This window comes from Herpailurus yagouaroundi, unplaced genomic scaffold (assembly GCF_014898765.1).
Source record: "Herpailurus yagouaroundi ecotype Mexico unplaced genomic scaffold, PumYag 181, whole genome shotgun sequence".
In the NCBI taxonomy this organism is placed as follows: Eukaryota; Metazoa; Chordata; class Mammalia; order Carnivora; family Felidae; genus Herpailurus; species Herpailurus yagouaroundi.
The window spans coordinates 35714824-35738667 of record NW_024412412.1 but is presented as its reverse complement, the minus strand read 5'-3'; the positions used below and the strand labels follow the sequence as shown (position 1 = coordinate 35738667).

The 23844-nt window shown below is 44.2% G+C and overlaps 1 protein-coding gene across 3 annotated transcripts; it reads left to right on the top strand.

The window, feature by feature from the left end:
• Positions 1 to 6793: 6793 nt before the first annotated feature.
• On the top strand, positions 6794 to 21903 carry NPM2 (nucleophosmin/nucleoplasmin 2). 3 transcript variants are annotated; one of them, XM_040490359.1, is made up of 9 exons: positions 6794 to 7534; positions 7881 to 7970; positions 8072 to 8157; positions 8308 to 8433; positions 19380 to 19470; positions 20261 to 20445; positions 20615 to 20649; positions 21498 to 21531; positions 21613 to 21903. In XM_040490359.1, the coding sequence occupies exons 2-9, from the start codon at positions 7913 to 7915 to the stop codon at positions 21655 to 21657; spliced, it is 660 nt and encodes a 219-aa protein (XP_040346293.1). In that variant the 5' UTR covers positions 6794 to 7534; positions 7881 to 7912; the 3' UTR covers positions 21658 to 21903. The 3 variants fall into 3 exon arrangements, with proteins under 3 accessions (XP_040346293.1, XP_040346292.1, XP_040346294.1); XM_040490358.1 differs by lacking the exon at positions 6794 to 7534 and having other exon boundaries at positions 7621 to 7970; XM_040490360.1 differs by lacking the exons at positions 6794 to 7534; positions 20615 to 20649 and having other exon boundaries at positions 7633 to 7970.
• Positions 21904 to 23844: the final 1941 nt, after the last annotated feature.

Genomic DNA, 23844 nt, shown 5'->3' with positions numbered 1-23844 from the left:
GATGATCAGAATGGAGGACGGGATCAAGCTTAGAATATTAATCCCTCTTCCTCAGAAAACCCTTAACGGTTTTCAGGGTAGCCTGACTGTTGCTACCTGTTCATTTACCAAATACTTAGCATCCACTTCAGGACAAATACCTTTTTGACGGTCAGCAACAAAAAAGGAAACTCTAAAGCAAACATCATGTGCAAGGCAAATTCACTTCCCACTCTTTCGCATAAGATCCCTCAAGAGTACAAACTAACTGCAAAGCATAATGAACAGTACTTACATTGTTACACAGGCATCACACACAATTATATTTTTAATTCTGTTTGATAACCATGAAGACAATTTATAATAGATCTAAGCATACAGGATTACCTATATGGGCCAAACCACCCCATTATCCGTTACAAAGGAATGAAGAGGGACAAGTGGGCAATCTCCTAACTTCCGCTACTAGATAACAAATTCAGTCCATTCAAGGTCTGGAGGACAACCAAACTCGAGACAAAAACTAACTGGAAAATAGATTTGGCCTCGAGAAGCTCACGCCACTATACAGTCAAAGTAAAAGGGTGGATGAATTTAAGAACAGTATTCTCAAAGTCAAAAAACTCAGCTCTTACAGACTGATTATATTGTGCAATGAAGGTAAAGCAACCTCTAGAGGCTGAATTAATTCAACTGAAAAAAAAATGAAACCACTTTTTTAAGAGAGCAGACCATTATCGTTTCTATTTATCAGTAAGCCCAGGGCCTACCCTTTAACACCTTGCCGTGTGGGACAGGGGCCACAAAGCAAACCAAGTTATAACTTTACCAACCAGGCTACAAACGCTGCAGTAGAACCCTTCCCTTCAACCAGGCATCTGCCTCCACATCCTATCTCGTGCATCCTACCTCCTTTTCCCCGTCTGCAGAACCCTCTCTTCTCAGTCTAAATTTCCATGCCCTTTGCCGACCTGCCGTTTACAAGACCCCAAGTAGAACCCCACTTCCTCTCTGGAGTCGCTCCCCACTGTCCCTGTCTCCACGTCTTACGGCCTACTCAGGTTTGAGATATTCCTAGCCCCCCTTTCTCCCCTCAGCAGCTAAAATGTGCTCCTTACGAGTCGGGACCAGATGGCAGGTGAACAGTGGAGAGTAGCTGGGACTAATCTGGGTGAAGCCCCGGCAGCATGGTACGGGCGGGTTAATCTCCATCGCTGCCACAGTCAATACCGAAAGAAAACGAGTAGAAGCCGCTAACATCAACCCCTCGACCTCACGAAGAAGAAAAGTAGAGTTCACCCCGACCCCGTACCCCCGCCCCGACCCCGTACCCCCGCCCCGACAAACCGCCGCGCCCCGGAAGAGCTTCCACGCGTTCCTTCCGTCCCCGTCGCGTCTGCGCACAGAGGCCCTGTCTTCCGGCATCTCCTCGGCGCCGTCGCTTGCCCCGCCTCTGCCGCCCTGCGCAAGCGCAGTCGTTACTCCTAATTGTTTTCGGCGGCTCTTGGTTGCGGTTGGAGGAGGGTTTGGCAGCTGGGTGGTCCTGGGACGTTCTTGGGGAAGGCGGAGCTGGGCTACTAAGGCGCCCGGACCTCTGCCCAACCTTGTGCCTTGTAGGGGTTCGAGTTCACGAGCACCGTGGCTTCACACCTAGTATCTGCGGTAATAATCATAGAGTTACTGTTCAAGGACTTGGTTCATGGCTGGGAAGGACTCAATGAAGTGGGCAAACGGGCTAAAAAGGGTGATCGTTGGAGGCTCAGTATGCTCTGGGAGTACCAAGGAGCCCACCCCCTGCCCCCAAGTCGAGCCCTAGCAGAATAAGCCGTTTGGAAGAAGGCAGGGGGAAATATTCAGGCAGTGCAAAAAGCCGCTGCATTGTACACCTTGTACCTTTCTCGAGGGTGCAAAAATTGCACGGCTGAAAGGAAAGTGCACATGTCAATGAGGGGTTGGGCACAAGAGATTGGGATTTAGGGGCTCCTGGGTGGCTCAGTCCGTTAAGCGTCGGACTTGGGCTCAGGTCATGATCTCACGCCTCCGGGCTCTGTGCTGACAGCTCAGAGCCTGGAGCCTGTTTAGGATTCTATGACCCGGTCTTTGGGCGCCTGGGTGGCTCAGTAGGTTAAGCGTCCGACTTCAGCTCAGGTCACGATCTCACGGTCCGTGAGTTCGAGCCCCGCGTCGGGCCCTGGGCTGATGGCTCAGAGCCTGGAGCCTGCTTCCGATTCTGTGCCTCCCTCTCTCTCTGCCCCTCCCCCGTTCATGCTCTGTCTCTCTCTGTCTCAAAAATAAACAAAAAAATCCTAAAAAAAAAAATTTTTAGGATTCTATGACCTGGTCTCTCTCTTCCCCTCCCCCGCTCAGGTTGTCATTCATTCATTCATTCATTCATTCTCTCTCTGTGTCTCTCAAAAAGAGAGAGAGAGAGAAAGAGGTTAGTATTTGATCCTAAAAGCCTCAAGTTTCAAGAGGCTACTTTGCAAAGCAAGCTAGTGATCATTCTTTGTTTAACCCATCAGCTAGTGGGTAATAAGGATTTGAACCAAGACAAGGACTGTGGAGGGAGAGCTAAGAAAGATTGGGGAGGTAGGGGGTGGAGGTTGGAATCAACACACTTTGTGACCAATTGGATGTGAAGAGTAAAGAATAGAGGATTCTAATAGAATTCTCAGGTTCTAGAATGGGGCAGCAACTGAGTCAAGGCAGAGGAAGCATGAGACAATGCAGGGATGAGTGCAGAGCTCTTGGTGAGCCTGAATTGAACTCTGATCCAAGGACACTTCTCTACTCTTGCACAAAACATAAGAAAACAGAAGAGGGAACACTTGCCAGTCATTTTATGAAACAAACATCTCCCTGATACCAAAACCAGACAAAGATGTTAAAAAACAAAAAAAAAACAAAAAACAAAAAACAAAAAAAAAACCTTTAGAATGACATCCCTCGTAAATGCAAACATTTTTAATATAAGCAAACTTAATCCAAGAATACATGAAAAAGATAATACATCATGACCAAGTGGGATTGATCCTAGAAATGCAAGGTCGGTTTAAAATGTTCAGAAAACTTGAGGCATCTGAGTTGAATGCTTGATCTCAACTCAGGTCTTTATCTCAGGGTCATGGGATCAAGCCCTGTGTCAGGTTCTGTGCTGAGCGTGGAGACTGCTTAAGATTGTTTCTCTCTCTGCCCCTCTCCCCCACTTGTGTGCTTGCTCTCTCTAAAAACAGAAAACCAAATATTTCTAAAACAATTTTTTGATTCAGAAAACCAATAAATAATTCACTGTATCAACAAAATGAAAGACAAAAAGTCGATCATCTCAGTAGATAAAGAAAAAGCACATGACAAAATTCAATACTCATGATAAAAAGTCTCAACAAACTAGGAATAAAAAGAAACATCCTTTACCTATTAAAAGACATCTACGACAACCTACCACCAACAGAATGTGATGGTGAAAGAGTGAATGTTTTCCCTAAGATTAAGAACAAGGAAAGGGCCACCCTCTCTTACTACCTCTATTTAACATTGTACCTCAGGTCTTAACCAGAGCACATAGGCACTTAATTAATTAATTAGTTAATTAATTAATAGTGCACAGTACAAAAAGGAAGAAGTGAAACACTATTCATAAATGTCATGATTTGGGGTTCAGAAAGCTACTGGAACTAATAAGTGAATTTAGTAAAATCACAGAATGCAAGGTCAGTAGACGAAAACCAAATAGTATATTTCTATACACTAAAACTATTAGGGGCACCTGGGTGGCTTAGTTGGTTAAGAGTCTGACCCGTGGTTTTGGTTCAGGTCATGATCTCACAGTTTGGGAGTTTGAGCCCCAAGTCCAGTTCCACCCTGACAGCATGGAGCCTGCTTGGGATTCTCTCTCTCTCCCTCTCTCTCTGCCCCTCCCTCTCTCTCTGCCCCTCACCTGCTCATATTCCCTCTCTCTCTCTCTCTCTCTCTCTCAATAAATAAATAAACTTAAAAAATAAACTATTAGATGAAATTTTAAAATATATACTGCTTGTGGGGCTTCTGGTGGCTCAGTTGGTTAAGCATCCAACTTTTGATTTCGGTTCGGGTCATGATCTCAGGGTTCATGAAATTGAGCCCCAAATTGGGCTCTACACTGGCAGCTCGGAACCTGCTTGGGATTCTCTCTCTCTCTCCCTCTCTCTCTGCCCCTCCCCTGCTCTCTCTCCCTTTCTCTCTCAAAATAAATAAGACTTTAAAATGAAATAAGATATATATTATTTGCTATAGCATCCAAATACATGAAATACATAGGAATAAATTTAACAAGATATATAACAAGTATATATACACTAAAATCTATAAAACACTGCAGAGGAAAATCTTTAAACAAATGCAGAGATCATAACATATTCATGGGTTGGATGACTCAAAACCGTGATGTCCTTTCTCCCCAAATTGAACTATGCATTCAAAGGAACCCCAATAAAAATCCCAGAAAGTTTTTTTGTAGAAAACGGCAAGCTGATTCTAAAATTTATATGAAAATCCAGGCACTTGGGTGGCTCAGTCAGTTGAGTGTCCAATGATTTCTTCAGCTCAGGTCATGATCCCAGGGTTATGGGATCAAGCCCCGCTGCAGGTTCTCTTTCTGAACCTGCGTGGGATTCTCTTTCTCTTTCTTTCTTTCTCTCTCTCTCTCTCCACCTCTCTCCGACTTGTGTGCTCTCTCTCTCTTCAAATTAAAAGTAAAATAAAATTTATGTGAAAATGCAAAACATCTAGAACATCCAAACATTTTTGAAATAGAAGAACAGATTTGGAGAGCTCAACTACCTGATTTCAAGATTTGCTCTAATGCTACAGTAATCAAGACTGTAGTGTTGGCACTATGGCAGACAGATCAATAGAACAGAATAAAGTCTAGAAATAGACCAACATGTACATGGTTAAATGATTTTCAGCAAAATGTGCCAAGGTATTTCAATAGAGAAAGGCTAGTCTTTTCCAAAAATAGTGCTAGATGAACTGGGTGGAGATCCACTTGAGGGGTAAAAGAAATGAACCTGACCTTTAGCTAACACCACACACAAAAATTAACTTCAAATCAATCACAAATGTAAAAGTACAAGCTCACACCACAAGACTTCTAGAAGAAAACTTAGGAGAAAACTTTTACAACCTTGGGTTAAACAAGATTCCTTCAAATACCAAAGCCATGAGCCATTGGACTTCGTCAAATTTAAATTTATCTGCTCTTCAAAAGATACCGTTTTAAAATATGAAAAGACAAGTTATAGGCAGGAGTAAAAAAATCTTTGTAATACATATACATGACACAACACAGGTATCCAATATATACATAAAATCCCTGCAACTCAGTAAGAATAATCTGAAATAGCCCAATTTAAAAATGGACAAAGTATTTAAACAGGTATTTTGCCAAAGAAGATACACGAATGATCAGTAAACACCTGAAAAGATACTCAACCTCACTTGTCATCAAACAGAAACAAATAAACACAAGAGATGTCACTATATACATCCACTAGAATGGCTAAAATTAAGAAGACTGACAATACCAAGTGTTGATGAAGATGTATGGCAACTGGAATTCTCATACATTACTGGTAGAAATGCAAAATGACTTCAGAAAGTAGTTTTACAGTTTCACGTAGTTTAATACATGCTTACAAAATGATCCAGCAATTCCACTCCTAGGTATTTATCAAACAAAAACTAAAACATATGTCCATGCAAAGACTTGTTCATGTTATTTTTATTCATAATATATGTCTAAAACTGAAAACTACCCAAATATGCATCAACGGGTATATCAGTCAGGGACATATCACAAGGAATTGGCTTATGCGGCTCTGGGGGCTAGCAACAAGTCTGAAATCCACAGGGCAGGTCATCAGAAAAAGCAAACTGGAAGCTCTCTGGTAGGAGCTGAAGCCGCAGTCCACAGGCAGAACTTTTTCAGGGAAACCTCCCACCCACATTACTGACAGTAATCTTTATATAAAGGCAGCTGATTATAGGTGTTAATCACCTCTACAAAATGCCTTCACAGCCACACCATTAGCGTTTGACTGAACAAGTAGGTATGATAGCCTAGCCAAGTTGACACATAAAACTGACCAGCACATGCGTGAGTATACAAATCATGGATAAACAATAAACAGAAACAAACTACTGATACAAACAATATGGGTAAGTAACTCTCAAAACACATTTTGTTCAACAAAAGGACTGGTGAAAAGACCCTGTAGGATTCTACTTATATGAAATTCTAGAACGTCAATAATGATCCACAGTGTCAGAAAGCAGGTAAATGCCTAATGCCAATTAGGCATTGATGTGAGGATACTGACCGCAAAGGGAAACCAGAAAATTTGGGAGAGTGATGGATATTGTAACTGGACTGTGGTGGTGGCTACCCAGGTATATACATTTGTCAAAATTCATCAAATTATACACTTTAAATGAGTGCCTTTTAAGAAATAAATTATTTCTCAATAAAGTGGACATGTTAAAAAGGAAAAACTAAAAGCTGATTCCTGCACAGCACAAGCTCCAATCAAGGTTCCAGAGAGATATATCCAGTTCCTCTAGCACTATTTTTGGAAAAGACTAACCTTTCCTTATTGAATTACCTTGGCACTTTTGTTGAAAAGCACTGAACTTTAAGCACTGAACTTTATGTGTAGGTGAGAAGTTTCCAGAATGGAAAGGAAGGATAAAAATGCAATCTGATCAACTATACTTCATTTTTAAAAAGGGGTTGGGGGAGGAAGGAAAGAAAAGGAATTCAAAGAGAGAGATCCCTGGTTATTTCTGACTCCCAGAGATGATGCATGTGCAGAGTGAGTAGGCCAAAGGGGGATGTGGCCGGCTGAAAGGCAGCGTCCTCTCCACCACCCCCAACCACAGTGCCCTGTGAGCTGCTGTTAGATGACTGGCCCTGGTAAAGTCACTCACTGGGCCCTATGGTGTATTCCTCACCAGCTGCCACAGCTGGTGACCTCTGGTGTCCTAACTCATCCCCACCCCCTTCCTGTCCGTGGGACAAATCCTTCTGGAAACAGGGCTCTTCTTCTCTGGGGCCCAAAACCCTAGGGGACGGGCCCTCCTGGCCTTGGAAAAGGCCCACACCGAGAGGGTATGAAAAAAGGAAGGCGTTGAGCAGGAAAAAGCCTTAATGCTGCTTCCCACTGGGTGGCAACGCAAGTCCAAGCTAGGCGATCTCACCCAGTAGGCCTCGGTGAATCCCCAGGGGCCATGAAGGTGGTGCTCACAGCGCGGTCCTCGACCAGCAGCAGCAACTTCACCTGGAAACCCGTTAGAATGCAAATTACCTCAGCCCCACCCAGCCCTCCACGACCGGAAACTGTGGCGCTGGCACTTAGCTCGGTGCTTTAACGAGCCCTCCAGGTGCGCCGAGGCACGAAGAGCAACGAATGGAGGAGCGGATTGGGGAAAGAAGGGCCTCTCCTTTAAGACGGAGCGGACGCCCCCCGCCGCCCCTTCCCGGGCCTCCTAACAGCCTGCAGCGGCCGGCGGCTCTCAGGTGCGGCTGCGAGGAGGCCGGAGTGAGGGAGCCCGAGACGCCCAGCGCGCAGGGCCGGTGAGGCGGAGGCGGGCTGGCGAGCGGGTCCGGCGCCAGGGGAAGTACAGCCGGGACCGCGACGGCGCCGACGGGGCCCCCGGGCGCAGCGGGCCGGCGCCCAGCACCTTTCCAGCCCGGGCAACCTCAGCGTCGCCCCCACTCCCACCCCACCCCGCACCGCTGGCCCCGGGCTGCGGGGTTGGACGGCTGCGCCCGCCAGGGGCTCGGAATCCGGGGCGGCCGGCCGGGATGCGGGCGGGAGCGGGGAACCGGGCCTCGCCTCACGGCGGGCGCCCCTTCCTCACAGCCGCCGGGACCCCGGCGCCCGCGCCCAGAGTCATGAACCGCAGCAGCACGAGCAGCGCGGCCGAGAAGGCGCCCACACCCGTGCTCTGGGGTGAGTGAGGGTCCGGCGGGTGGAGGGTGGGGAGGGAGGCGGAGGAGAAACGGGGAGCCTCCCTGAGCCGGCCCGGCCCCCTCGCTGCCCTCCTTCCGCAGGCTGTGAGCTAAACCAGGAGAAGCGGACCTGGACCGTCAAACCCCAGAAGGAAGGGAAGCAGTACTGTAAGCTGTTGCTCAGTACGGTGGGTGTCCCGGCTCCCAGGAGGGGATGGTAGGATGGACTCGGGAGGGACGTGGCCAGCTGCGGGGGAGCAGGTGGGGCTCTCTGGTCTCTGCAGGTGGAACAGGGGTTCCCTCCGGTGTTGAGGTGGCCTGTCTTCAAACGCTCTCAGATTTGCTTGGGGGAGAAAGCCAAAGAAGAGATGAACCTCGTGGAAATCCTGCCCCCAGCCAGCCAGGAAGACAAGAAGGCCAAGCCCATCACCATCGCCTCTCTTCAGGCCTCGGTGCTCCCCATGGTGAGCCTCCCTACCCCCCGCCCCCCCCCCCCCCCCGCCCCCGCAGGCTTCGGGAGGCTGCCTGCCCCGGCACTCACCGCCTGAGCGGGTGTGGACGGACAAAGGTGGGATACAGTCGTTCTGCAGGAATGCAGTCCCGCCAGGGGGCCGTATAGCCAATGACTTTGAGCCTTGGACTTAGGCAGGGAGCCCCGTTTCCATCCCAGCTCACCTTTTCCCAGCTTGGGCAAGTTAACCTCTCTACAAAATCACGTTTTTAAACTTTTTGATGCTGGTGACAGGACACTGTTGATGACTTCCACATTGATTGTGTATCCAGAAGTTCTCTTATCTCTAGTAATTTATCTTGAGTTCTCTATGCAAATCATCATTGTTAATGGCAGTTTTTGTATCTTTTTTTTTTTTTTTTTAATTATACTACACGGTCTAGGACCTCCAGTGTACTATTGAGGAAGATTGTAATGGTAGATGTCCTTGTTCCTTTCTTAATACATGTATGTATATTTTTAAAGGAGTGCTTCTAACGTTTCTCCATTAAGTGTGGCACATCTGATAAGACGATAACTTCCTTTTTCAAGTTAAGGAAGTCCCCATCTAGTCCTGCTCTGCGTTTCAAAATTGAGATTTCTTCTTTTTAATCAAAAATGGTTATCAAGTGCTTTTTTAGATTTAGATGATCATAGGTTCTTTCTTCTTTAACCTGTTAAGGTGGTGAGTTATATTAATAGAATACTCTTCAGCCAACTTTGCATTCCTAAGATAAACACTGATAGATCATACTGTGAATTTCTAGATTTGCTTTGCTAATATATTTTTTAAAAATTTAAATCTTACATACTCGTGAGGTTGGCCTATCTTATTTGGGTGTCAAGACACACTAGCCTCATGAACTGGGGGATGGAGTGTTCTCTCCTTCTATATGGTGGAACAGTGAATGTAAGACCGGTATCATCTGTCCCTGAAGATCTGGGAGTCCCATCTGTAAAACTGCCCCAAAACTCCCCCCCACCACCCCCATCTATGAGCTCTCCCTAGATCTCCTTCATTCCCAGGGTTTTATTTTTAAAGACCATCTATACAAATCAAAACTTTGATATTTATTTCTATAGACCCAATCCCTCTCTTGTGCTCCAGATCCTGTGTCCAACTCCGTGTATTTAATAGATATCTAAGAGATAACCCAAACTTAACAAATCCAAATCCAGATTCTTGATTTTTATCTATAATCTCTTCTCCCACCCCCAAACCTGAGCCTCTCCCAGAATATAATTGCTCTCCCAGTTATTCAGGACAAAAACTTCTTTCTCTAACACCACATATCACCAGCAAATCCTGTTGCCTCTGCCTTCACAATGTACCCCCATCTGACCACCTGTCACCACCCCCTGCCATGTCCTGGCCCAGGTGCTCAGTTTTATTGCAGAGTCTCCTAACTGGTCCACCAACCCCCACCCTTGGTTCCTTATAGTCTATTCCAGGGTTCCACAACCTACAGGATTAAATCCAGCCTACTGCATGTTTTTGTAAATGAAGTATTATTGAAACACAGCCACGCTCCTTCATTTTGTATATTATCCATACCTGTTTTCCCTTGGTAACAGTAGAACTGAGTAGTCTCCACAGAGATCATAAGGTTCACAAGCCTAGAATACTGGAAATCTACAGAAAAAAATTCCCCAATCTCTATTCTATGTATGCACCAGGTGCCAGAAGGATCCTTTTAAACAAAAGTCAGACCATGTCGCTTCTCTGTTAGAACACTTATGTCAGTGGCTTCCCATTTCACTTAGAATGAAATCCAAGATCCTTTATGTTCTGGCCCTTAGAAACCTCTCTTAAACTCACCCTTTGCTACTCTCCCCTCCCTAATCCTGCTCAAACTACACTGGCTTTCTTGATTGTACCTTGAAAATTTCAAACATACCCCCTTCCTGGGAGTCTTGCATTTACTGTTCCCCATGCTAGGAATTCACTTGCCCCTCACTTCAGCCTTTGTTCACATGTCACCTCATTCAAGAAGTCTTTCCCAGGGCACCTGGGTGGCTCAGTTGGTTGGGCTCTCAATCATGGCTAAAGTCTTGATCTCACAGTCGTGAGTTTGGTCCCTGTGTCTGACATGAATCCTGCTTTAAAAAAAAGTCTTCCCCGACCACAAACCGCATCCCCTCTTCCTACCCTTCCGTAACCACTTTTTCTCCCATGGAACCCATCACTGGCTTCAGTTTTCATCTGTGCCTGTCTTTCTCCCCAACAAGGATACAAGCTCCAAGACAGCAAAGACTTTGCCTTTTCATTTACTGCCTTAGCCATAATGCCTATATACCATATGTTATGGTATGTTGTAGAAACTGGTATATTGTAGACACTCAACATGTAATGAGTAAGGAAGTGAACAAACTATGTGCAACTGGTTTGATTTTAAACTATTGTCATTTAAGTTTTAGGTCTAGATGTTTCCATTTCTTTGAGTCAGTTTTTATATCTGCTTTATTGAGATATAATTTATATACAATAAGATCCACCAGTGTTAAGTATACCACTTGATGCATTTGATAAGTGTATATAATTTTGTAACTACCACTGCAATCAAAGTAGAGAAAATTTCCTTCACCCCCCAAAATTTCCTCATGCCTCTTTGCAGTCAGCCCTTTCCACCTATCACTGCCTCTGGCAACCATTGATCTACTTTCACTACTCTGTTGCCTTGTCTAGAATTTCATTTAAAGGGAATCATGCAATACATAGTGTCTGGTACCTGGCTTTTTTCACTTAGCATAATGCTTTGAGATTTATCTGTTGTTGGTGAAACAGTAATGTGCTCCCTTTTTATGTCTGAGTAACATTCTATTTTACAAGTACATATATATGTCAGGATTTATTTATTCATTCACTTGTTAGCAGACATTTGGATAGTTTCTAGTTTTTTGTTTTTTTGTTTTTTTTTTTTTTTTCATTTTTGAGAAAGAGTCTAAGCAGGGGAGGGGCAGAGAGACAGAGGGGGACAGAGGATCCCAAGCAGGCTCCGCTCTGACAGCAGTGAGCCCAAGGCAGGGCTCAAACTCACAAATTGTGAGATCATGACCTGAGCCAAAATCAGACGCTCAACCAACTAAGCCCCCCAGGTGCCCTGGGTAGTTTCTGGTTTTATACTATGAATAAAGCTGCTATGAAGTTTGAGTGTATTTGTATGCACATGTTTTCATTTCTCTTGTGTAAATACCTAGGAGTAAAACTGCAGAATCATTAGTAAGCATATATTAAACTTTATTTCCCCCCTCCCATCCTCTTGCATATGTTAAACCTTACACACCACTGCCAAACTATTTTCTGGATTACTACACCATTTTGCATTCCTACCAGTTGTTCCACATCCTCCCCAACACTTTGCATTGTCAGTGTTAATTGTAGCCATTCATAAATTTAGGCCATATGTATAGTGGCATCTCATTGTGGTTATTATTTATATTTCTTTGATGACTAGTGATATTGACCATCTTGTTGTCTGGTCATTTGATATCTTCTTTTGTAAAATGCCTGTTTAGATGTTTTCCCCATTTTTAAATCAAGTTATTGAGTTGTAGAAGTTCTTTATATATTTTGGATACAAGTCTTTTATCAAAAATATTTATTTCAAATATTTTCTGCTAGTACATGACTTGCCTTTTCATTCATAATGATTTCTTCAAAGAGCACAAGTTTTTAATTTTTATGAAGTCCAATTTGGTATTTTCTCCTCTTATGGTTCTTTTTTTGGGGGGGCGGGTGTCCTGAGAAATCATTGCCTAAACTAAGGTCGCAAATGTCTTTTTCTATGCTTTCTTCTAGAAGTGCTATTGTTTAAGCTCTTACATTTGTCTGTATTCCTCCATTCCAAGATAATTTTTTTGTATGGTATAAAATAAGCGTAGAGAAACATTTTTTTCCCAAGCTGATACCCATTGCTCTAGCACTATTTTCTTTTTTTTTTTTTTTTAAGACTGTCCTTTCACTATACAATTATGCTGGCATTTTGCTATAAATCAGTTGCCTGTGTATGTATGCATGTATTCCTGTATTTTGTTTCATTGATTTGTATTTGTATCTTTACTCTCATGACAGACTGATTTGATTATTATAGTTTTATAGTTAGTCTTAAAATTAGTGTGTCTTCCAACTTTTTCTTTTCCAAAATTTTGTTGGCAATTCTAGGTCCTGAACATTTCCACATAGATTTCAAAATAGGCTTTCTTTGAAAATCAGTCTGTTGGGTTGTGACTGAGATTGTAGTGAATCTATAGACTATTTTGGGGGGAATTGGCATCTTAACAATTTTTAGTCATTAATAATTGAGCATATGTTTCTCTATTTGTTTAAGTCTGTCACTTTTTACTCTAATGTATGTCTTTAACTTTAACTTTTCCTACTAATATTTTGTAGTTTTCGGGGAACTGGTTGTGTACATACTTTGTAAGATCTACCCCAACATACTGCTATATTTGATTTTAGGTGCTATTGAAAATGGTATTAAAGTATTTAATGAAAGATAATTCACATGCCATAAGCTTCATCTATTACGTGTACAATCAGATGGTTTTTAGTAAATTAAGAGTTGTATGCCCATCACAGCCTAAGTGTAGAACATTCTCATCACCCCCAAAAGTAATTCCATACCTACTAGCAGTCACTCCCCATTTCCCACACTCACCTGCAGCACTAGGCAGCTGTTCATCTATTTTCTGCCTATTTTAGCCTATTCTAGACAGTTCGTATAAATGGAATCACAAAATGTGTGGTCTTTTGTGACTACTCCTTTCACAGCATAATGTGTGGTGTTTTTTGTTTTTTTTTTTTTTTTAATGTTTATTTTTGAGAGAGAGAGAGAGTGGCAGAGCGTGAGCAGAGGAGGGGCAGAGAGAGAGGGAGACACAGAATTCAAAGCAGGCTCCAGGCTCTGAGCTATCAGCCAGAGCCCCATGCAAGGCTCAAACTTGTGAACCGCGAGATTATGACCTGAGCCGAAGTCTTAGCCACCCAGGTAGCCCCACATAGCATTATGTTTTTAAGGTTCATCCATGTTGTAGCATATAGCACTACTTTCTTTTTATTGCCAAGTAATACCCATCATATGGATATATATGAAATCATCCATTCAGCAGCTGATGGACACCTGTTTTATGTCTACCTTTTGGCTATTATGAAGGCTGTTATGAACATTCATGTACAAACTTTTGTATGAATATATGTTTTCATTGCTCTTGAGCATATCTCTGGGAGTGCAATTGCTAGGTCATTGTGGTAGCTTTATGTATGTAACATTTTGAGGAACTGCCAGATTATTTTCCAATGTAGTCACACCATTTTACAATCCCACCAACAGAATATGAGGATTCCACTTTCCCCACATCCTTGCAATACTTACTATTGTCTATAATTTTGATTAGTCATTTTAGTGGGTGTGAACTGATAGTTCAATGTGGTTTTGGTTTGCTTTACCTAATGGCTAATGATGTTGCATCTCTCTTCATGTGTTTATTGGTCATTTGTATATCTTTTTTGCAGAATTGTCTATTCAGGTCTTTCTTCATTTTTTTTTTAAATTGCATTTGAGTTTGACATTTTAATATTGGTCTTTTTACTTTAAATTGTATGAGCGCTTTATATACTCTGCATACAAGCCCCTTATCAGATGATTTGCAAATATTTTCTCCCATTTTCTGAGTTGTCTTCTCAATTTCTTGATGATATCATTTGCAGCACAAAAGTTTTGAATTTTGATGTAGTCTAATTTATATGTTTTATCTTGTTTCTTGTGCTTCTAGTATCAAATCTAAGAACTTGTCACCTAATCCAAGGTCATGAAAATTTGCTCAATGTTTTCTTCTAGGGGTTTTATAGTTTTAACTCTTCTAGTTAATTAAGTCCATGATCTATTTGGAGTTCATTTTTGTGTATAGTATAACGCATGCAAATGTATTTTTAAATTTCATTTTATCATTGTTCAGTAGTAGTATATAGTTACATAATTGTGTTGGGGGTTTTTTTTGCTATTATTTGACCTTGCAAAACTTGCATAGAAATCCTAGCAGCTTTTTGTTGATTCCTTATGGATTTATTCATGTCATCTGTGAATAAAGTCAGTTCAACTTCTTGCATTCTTTTTTCTTGTCTTCCTTCACTGACTAGGACCTCAAATATAATGTCAAATAAAAGTGGTGACAGCATGTCTGTCCTTGCCTTTTTCTCTTCTACCAGTGTTCAGCCTTCTACCATTAAGACACGTGAAGGATTTTCGTACAGATATCCTATATGAGGATGAGGATATTCCCTTCTGGTTCTAATTTATTGAGATGCTGTTGAGTTTTGTCCAAGAATTCTTTTCTGCATCTATTGAGGGTTTTTTTTTTTGGCCTCCTTTATTAAGTGGCAAATTACATTTATTGATTTGTTTTCAAATTTTATTTTTATTAACTTTTAGTTTTTTTATTTTAGGTAGGCTCCACACTTAAAGTGGGGCTGACACTCATGACCCTGAGATTAAGAATGTCATGCTCTACCAACTGAGCCAGCTAGGCACCCCATCAAATTTTAAACCCATTGTACATTCTTGGGGTAAGCCCCATTTGATCATGATATATTATCCTTTTATATATTACTGGATTCCATTTGCTAATATTTTATTAAGGATATTTGTTTTGGGGCACCTGGCTGGCTCAGTCAGGGGAGCGTGTGGCTCTTAATCTCAGGGTTGTAAATTTGAGCTCCACACTGGGTGTAGAGATTACTTAAAAATAATATATTTTTAAAAAATATTTGTGTCTATATTTATGAACAACATTGGACTGTACGTTTCTTGTCATGTTTTTATCTGGTTTTAGTATTAGGGTCATGCTGGCCTCATAAAATGAGAAGGAAAGTATTCTCTCCTTTTCTGTTTTCTGAAACAGTTTGTGTAACTTTGGTATTTTTTTCTTAAATGTTTTGATAGAATTCATGTGAAGCAATCTGGTTAACTACAAGTTAAATTTCTTTAATAGATTTAGGACAGTTTGGGTTGTTTTTCTTAAGAGAGCTTTGTTTATGTCTTTCAAGGAGTTTTTCCATTTTGTCCACATTGTCAAATTCATTGGCATAGGGTTGTCCATAATATTTCCTTTCTTCCTCTCCTGTAAAATATGTAGTAAACTCTGCTGTCTTATTCCTGATATTGATAATTTGTGTCATCTTCCCCTTTGTGCAGTCTGGTTAGAGGTTTAATATTTTTATCCATCTTTTTCAAGAACCAGCTTTTGGTCTCAACTTTTCTCTATTGTTTACCCACTTTTGTATTTTATTGACCTCTGTTCTTTATTTCCTTTCTTCTGTCTGTGTGGGTTTTAATTTGCTCTTTTTCTAGTTTTGTAAGGCAGAATCTTACATTATTGATTTAATTTTTTTTCTCACTTCTCTGTATACCTCTTAAGGTGTCTTCACACAAGCACCACCCACCAAATTCTGCTTGCAACTCACTGGTGCAGAAATTAGTATTGTGGTCACTGCCAACTGCACAGGAAACTGGCAAATACGGTCTATGGTGGGTACAATATTAGGGCGCTGATATTATGGGAAAAGGGAAGAATGGATATTGGATAAGCAATGAGAAGCCTCTGCCACATCTGGTAAATATGTCTCCATATCTTCAACATTTGTATGTGCTCACATTTTAGGCATGTATCTTATAAAAGCAGTAAGTAGCTAAACTTTGTTTTAATCTATCTGGCCAATAATATCTGTTTATGTTTACTGTGATGCTATCATACTTGGATTTATTTGTAATATATACTTTGTGCTTCTATGTTCATTGTTTTTTTTTTTTTTCATTTTTTCCTCTTTTTCCTTTTTCCTTTTTCCTCTTTTATTACATTAAGGTTTCTTTCCCCCTTTTCCTTTCTACTGGTTTGGAACTGTAGAGTCTCACTCTACTTTTTAGCGTAGTTATCCTTAGTTTTTTAACAATCATGCATGACCAGTTTAAAATTAATGCTATATTTCTCTCTCCCAGACAATCCACGGAACTTTCCTGAGCACCCTTTTCTTAACCGACCTGTTGTTATCATGTAGTGTTTTAGCTTCAACTTGTTTTAAACCCACTCAATACTAGTCATTACTAGTACTATTTTATTTTACAATAATGCTGACTTGGATTTGTCTTAGTTGACCAAGTTGCTTGCTCACCACTGCTGCTCATATCCACTTCTTCCTTCTCAATTCGATTGTCAGCTTTTTGAGACCTCATTTAATAGGTCTGGGAGGAGCGAACTTACTTGGGCTCTGCCTGGAAATGTCTTTATTTTACCCTCATTCCTTCATGGTAGTTTGGTTCTGTATAATTCTACACAGAGAGGTACTTTCCCTCAAAACGTTGAAGACGCCATTCTAGTCTTCTGGTTTCTGACGTTACTGTTGAAACCCTCAGTCTGTCTGCCTATTGTTCCTTTTCTGGACATCTGTCTTTCCTCTCTGGTTTATTTTAAGATAGCCTCTTTGTTTTTGGTATATACCATTTCACTATGGGATGTTCAGATGTACATTTACTTTTATTTATCTATTCAGGACCTAGGTTTCCTGGACATGAGGATCTGTGTCTTTGGTTGTTTCTAGAAGCTCTTGGTTATCACTTTGCACATTGTGTTGTTTCTAGTCCCTTACTGTGATTAGATGCATCTTAGATCTCATCTGTCCTCTGTATCTCTCAGCCTCTCTTTCATATTTCGTTCCTCTTGTCTCTGTGCTATGTACCGGGTCGTTTCTTCACAGCATGGTTCCAGTTTACTGATACTTGCTTTAGCTGGTGTATTCTTTTTAATTCATTTGTTCAGTCTAGAAGCTGCATTTGGTTCTTGTTATTTCTCATAATACCTTGTTGTTATGCTTCTGATTCCTACTTCTATGTTTATTTGACTTTCATCAACCTAACGTCATAACTGCTAGACTGTTGTTCTTTTCTCTCTGGCTCTTGGCTGCATCGGTCTACAGTCGTCTCGTTTCCTTCCGCTCACTCTAGCAGGACCGTGCCTTGGACATTTTGTCACTTTACACGGTGAGGTGTCTTCGTGGTTCCACTGTTTTCTCCAAGAGAATTCTGTGTGAGGAAAATTGACAGCACCCCAAGGGATTGGTTTTGTGCTTGTGCCTGCTGTTGGCCCCAGGAGTCACCAGCCTGGGATCTTATACGGGTCTGTTGGCTTCGCAGTGCCCACCAAGTGAATTCAAGCTTGGTGTGAGTGGCAGGTACAGCCATGGGTTTTTAAGTTCTCACAGGAGACTTCTTTTATCCCACATGCATTTCCTTATTCCCTTCCTTCAGTGGAGAGGAGTTCCTGGTGGGTGGGTTTAGGATTCTTCCGTCCCCCGTCCTCGCCCCTGACCCTGGAGCTTCTTCCTGAGGTGCACCCGTGGAGGACCCCAGCCCCATTCAGTGGGCCCAGTGACCACACGCCTCTCTGGAGCCCAGGCCTGTCTCCTGTCCATGAGCACGTGTTAAAACCCAAGGCCGAGGCTGTTTTCGGGCACATTTTCCCTTCAGCAGCTACAGCACCGGTGCTTGTGCGGGCTGCCCTCCCTTCTGGTGCACGGGGCCTCTTCCTTCTGTCCTGTTCAACCAAACAGTGAAAACATCGGAATACATTTTATCCAGCATTTCTAGGCATTGGTGGCTACAGAGTTTCAGTTTTTGCTTGTCTCCTTCCTGTCTTAGCCAGAAACTCTAAATTAATATCCCTAAGCCTCAGTTCCCTCCTCTGTAAAGGAACGGCCCCTCCGTTGTGGGCTTGTTGTGAGGGGTTAAAAGAGGAAAGCAGGTGAAATGCTTAGCATAGGGCCTGGCACACGGTAGGAAGTCAATAAATCTGAGTATCATCACTGATACAACAGAAAATGTGGAAAGTTTGGAAGGGTATCAAGAAAAGAAACACCGTACTGTCCACTGAAAATTAGGGTTCACACTTAATAGAATTCTAACTTTATTCATATGTATATCCACACGTGTAAAACAAAAGTAGTACTGTACATACAACTTTGCATCTGCTCTTCTCATTTGATTAGTGTCTTATTCGGGTTGGGCCACCATAACAAAGTACCAGAGAGTGAAGGACTTAATGTGCATCTATCTTGTCATAGTTGTAGAGGCTGAAAGTCTGAGACCAGGGTGCCAGTGTGGTCAGATTTGGGTAGGATCATCTTCCTAGCTTGCAGATGGCTGCCTGTTCTCTGTGTCCTCACACAGCAGAGAGACAGAGACAGAAATCTCTGGTCTCCTTTATAAGGGCACCAGTCCCATCATGAGGGCCCAGCTCTCATGACCTCATCTAACCCTAATTACCTCCCAAAGGCCTCATCTCCAGATACTATCACATTGGAGGTTAGGGCTTCACATAAGAATTCGGCAGGGGCACATGGATGGCTCAGTTAAGCATGTGACTTTCGGCTCAGGTCATGATCTCACGGCTTATGGGTTTGAGCCCCACCATTGAGCTCTGTGCTGACAACTCAAAGCCTGGAGCCTGCTTCAGAATCTGTGTTTCCATCTCTCTCTTCCCCATACGTTTTCTCTCTCTCTCTCTCTCTCTCTCTCTCTCTCTCAAAAATAAACATTAAAAAATGTTAAAAAAAAAAAAAAAGAATGTGGGGGACACAATTTAAGCTGTAGCCATCAGACTTCTCTAACAGCTGCCCCTCAGCTTAGAAGCCTGTCTGTGATCTTTAACAAGAATGGGATTATCAGATTCACAGTCTTCCGTTTGAATCCACCTCAACAGAAAGGGCCAAGGGCTTGATAACACAATGAGGTCCAGAGAACCTGTGAAGTGTGTGTAGTTGGGGTTTGGGGAATAAATTCTGAACGTTTCTATTAGACACCATCCCCCAGACAGGTGCCAGGCCTGAGTGAGCCCATCTTTTCTGCTCCTTTCCCTACATCCCTCCTTCTGCAGGTCATGATGGGATTGGAGCTTTCTCCTCCAGTCACTTTCCAGCTCCGGGCTGGCTCTGGACCCGTGTTCCTCAGTGGCCAGGAATGTTATGGTAAGTTGGAGCTTGGACCTGAGGTGGGTCTGACTATAGTGCCTAGCACAGGGCCAAGGGAATAGGTATTCAAACGCTGGATGGATTCTTGAATTACTAGAGAAAATCTCCAAAGGCAACGTGATGGCCGGTAGCCTGGAATGGAAGTTCTCCTTTACCTCCCCGCCATGTCCTCTGTGGGCTGCAGTCCTCTTGCCTGTACCATGAGGGTAGGTGTAGACTTGGTTTCATCTTCAAAGAGCCACTGTGAGGAATAAATGGGATACTCAGGGAGAAGCAGTTTGCATGATAGCTAGTACTAGCCCACATGTAAAATGTTAGGTGCTATGAGGTATGTAGCTGGAGGAGCGATATAGGCTCTATCAAATCACTGTGCTATTGACTCTTCTCATATCCTTCTCAGCCCAGTTGTGCCTCTGTATCAGGGTACAGTTACTCAAAAACCCTGGCAGGCTCCACTTCCCTTAGGATGAGGTCTAAATTCCTTAGCTGCTGTTTCCATTTCCTCCCTTCCCTTGTGCTCTCTGCCCACCCTCACCCTCCTCTGAATCCTTCCCAGCCAGAGCCACAGCTTACCACCTCACCTGCCCTCCTCTACCACCCCAGCTTTCTGGGGTCCCGGACCCCTCACTCCATCTGAGCTTCTACTTTGTCAGGCCAGAAAGGGTCTCTAGGAAGTGGCAGGTGTTGGCTTCCCCAGGGCAGCTCTGAGAGCAAGACTGATCGTGGAACAGGAGCTAGGCCGAGACCTGGAGCTCAGCATCCCTGCTCCCTTTCCATACCCTCACAGACACTTCAGACCTGTCCTGGGAGGAGGAGGAGGAGGACCTGGAGGAGGAGGAAGAGGAGGAAGATGACAGCGATGATGATGATGATGACGATGATGATGTTGATGTAGATGTGTCCCTAGAGGAGGAGACCCCTCTTAAACAAGTCAAGAGGCTAGCATCCCAGAAGCAGACAGGTGTTGCCAAGGTGAGGGAAGGGACACCCCCCCACACAGGATCCTCAGAAACCTGGGCCAGGCCTCCCGAGTTGAGTGTGAGTGTACAGAGGCCTGGGGTCCTGCCAGGTGCCCAGCAGGAGTCTGCTGGCCCTGGACCCTGCCCTAACTGTCCCCATGCTGCTTGTGTTTGCTTCCCAGAAAAAAAAGGTGGAAAAAGAAGAGGAGGCAGTGAGGTAACTCTTTCCATCTGTTAACGTGGCCAAAATCTTACAGCTGAAGCCTATAGGGTTAGAAAGGGTCTGGCGTGTGTGCATGTTTGTGACCACACAGATGTGCTGTCTCTGATGGCCGGCACAGCCTTTTTTGGAAGGCATCAAAGTATTCTTATCTTCTGACCTAATTCCACTCATGGTAACCCCTTCCCAAGGACCCCATCCAAAATACAGGTAAAATCATATGCACTAAGAAACTGATCCCTGCATTATTCAAGTAATAGTGAAAAATGGAAGCATTCTAAGTGTCTACCAATATAGTAGATTAAGCTGGGTCACATTTTCCCAGTAGAATGTGACATAATGCCTATGAAGAATATAGCATCCTGGAAAGTGTTTGCAGAATTTAAAAAGAACAGGGTCTTAAATCATTTTCATGTTATTTCACATGTTTTTAGAAGAAAAAGCAAAAAGTCCTGCAAGGAAACACATCAAAATGTTAATTCCGGTGGGAGGTAAAGAAACAAGTGATTTCTATTTGCTATATTTTGTGCAATGTAGTTAAATGTTACTTTTATAATGTAAGAGACCTATTTGTGATAAATAAAAGAAAGCAGGTGGAAGTCTAACAAGAAAACACCTCTTGTTAAAATAAGAGAGAGTCAGGATGGTCCCAGCAGGTGACGGGGTGGAGAGGTGAATTCTGCAGCCTCCCAGCTCTCCATATCACAGCCCCTGGCTTTCCTGGAAGTGGCCAGGGCCCTGCATTGCAGTGTAGGCATTAGGAGGTTCTGGGCTACTGGTGTCCTGCTGAGCTCTCTCTCTTTCTCACCCTCATCCCTTCTCCTGGCCTCCCCACCCTATTCCAGACCCAGCCTTAAAGACAAGAGTCCTGTGAAAAAGGTGAGTACCAGGAGAAGGGGCTGGTCCTCCTGGGGGCAGAGGGAGGGAGTGGGACTCTGGTGCCCTCCCTTCTCTCCATAGGCCAAACCCACACTCAAACCTAAAAAGCCAGGATCCAAGAAATGAGGAGCCAGGAGTGGCCTGGCTGCAGTGACGGAGAGAGAGCCAGCTAGAACACCATACAGAGTGGCCTTCCTGCGGGTGTGCTGCAACCCCATGTTCCCCCCACCCAGCCTCTCTCCCTCTGAGTCTGAATGTGACGGAGCTGTTGGGGGCAACACAAGGGGCCCACACTCCAACTATCAAGTTTCGGCAGGACCTGGAGGGAAGAACCCTGACCTCAGAGCCCCAATAAAGTTTGCTTTGCCGGGACCTTGTTTCTGCCATCTGTTCCAGAGGGCCTGTCCTTATTGCTGGCTGCAGTGAGCCCGTGTGCCCAGCAGAGGGAGGCCATGTGCCAGCACACCCCTACCTGGTGGCTGGCCCGCCACCTGGACTGAGGCTGAGGCACCCAGCCAGCCAGCTGGGCTCTGTTCTGTTCTTTCATCTCCCTCTCATGTCCTCAAACTCCCACCCATTCCAACCCCCCCAGCTTTGGGACAAAAAGCCAAGGGTCTCAACTCCCTGCACAGCTTCAACTTTGTGCCCTTGTCCTGAGGGAGGGAGCTCCAGACATTGTGGGTCTTCCTGTGTCCACACTCCCTTCTGGCTGGTTTTCCAGGTAGAGAGTCAGAAGGCTAGAGCTGCCTGCCCCCCGCTGGGAAGGACCTTAGTCCCTGTCAGACTAGCCTGGGGATCTTCTCTCCTGGCCCTAATCACGTGTTCATTATCAAATGCACAGACCAGGACATCTATTGGAACCTCGGAAGTTCAATGCTAATGCTGCTCTCCCAGGCTTGCCTCTCCTGTTCAGGGTGAGCTCCTGTTCATTTGTGTGAAGATCTGTGTCAAGCAGGAGCCCAGAGGCCTGGACCTTCAAGGAAGCCCTCCCAGACAGGGCAGATGAGGCAGGCTTTGCAGAAGCTATTGAGGGTCTCTTACAGGAGGTGGACAGGTAAACACTTTTAACTCTCATGCGAGGGTTCACCCAGGGCAATTCTCGGAGCCATGGGAACAGGGCTCAACAAATTGTTAGGGTAAGGCAATAGGGGATTGGCAAGGGGACGAATGACCCATTGGGTGGCTCTGGGCTCCTGCCCTCTCCCAGGCCTGCACAGCCACTTTGGAGCCTGGCTCACCCATTGTGACACACAGATAGCCTCCCACTGGGGGTTATAGTTACAGGGCCTCCACTGGGCTGGCTTCTCCCTGGCCCTCCTCTACACCCCCACTGGCCAAACCTAAAGTGGGCCAATGGGGAAATGGCCCTGTCCTCTCTCCAGGATCCCTAGGCATGGGTCCCAGAAGGTTGGAGGTCTTTGAATGCCTGCACGGGAAGGTCAGCAACCAGGCTTGCATGTTCCTGTTCAGCTTCAGTTTCTTTTAATGCCAGAAGAGACTGAGGACGGTAGCTAAGCATTCTTGCTGCTTGCTTTCTACATCCCAGGAGACAGATGTGGGCACCGTCCCACCCTCGAGCAAATGAGAATGAGCCACTGACCTCAGGTCACCCAGAGAGCGACAAGGCACATGGGTTCACATCAGGCTCCAGGTGGGCAGCGACCATTTACCATGGCCTCATGCCACAGTGACACAGGGTAAACAAGACAAATTCTTCACCTTCAAGCCACCTACAGTCTAGTGGAAACACAAAAGCCAACAGCAAAATTTCAGTTACTGTCAAGTGCTTTGGAGGAAGTGAGACAGCACTTCTCCAGCCTGGAATTAGCCTATTAGGAGATCAGAGAAAGTCCCTCAAAGGAGAAGACTGACAAGAAGAGGGTGGCAGTCTCCATGAGTAGCTGGCAGAAGGACACTCCCAGGAGCAGGAACCGAGCAATGCAATGGGCCTCAGGCAGAGCAAGCAGAAAGAGAGAGGATTAGCAGGATTTTGGTAATAACATGCTGGAAGCTAGGTGCTGAGCGCCTTCTGGGACTCACTCCATAAAGCCCCATTTCTCAGACCTGGAAAACGAGGCACAGAGAGGTGAAACAACTTGCCCCCAAGGCCACAGAGCTAGTGGAGGAGGCAGGGTTCACCACCAGGTTGTCTGGACCCACGGCTCTTATCTTGAACCACTCTGAAATGACTGAGAGAGACGGACAGCACAGCAGCCAGAGTCCTACAAAGTCTCATAAACTGAAAATAATAGTTAAGAATAAGGTCCACGGTGTAACCCGCACCTTGGGAGGGGCAGCCCCCAGCCAGTTATA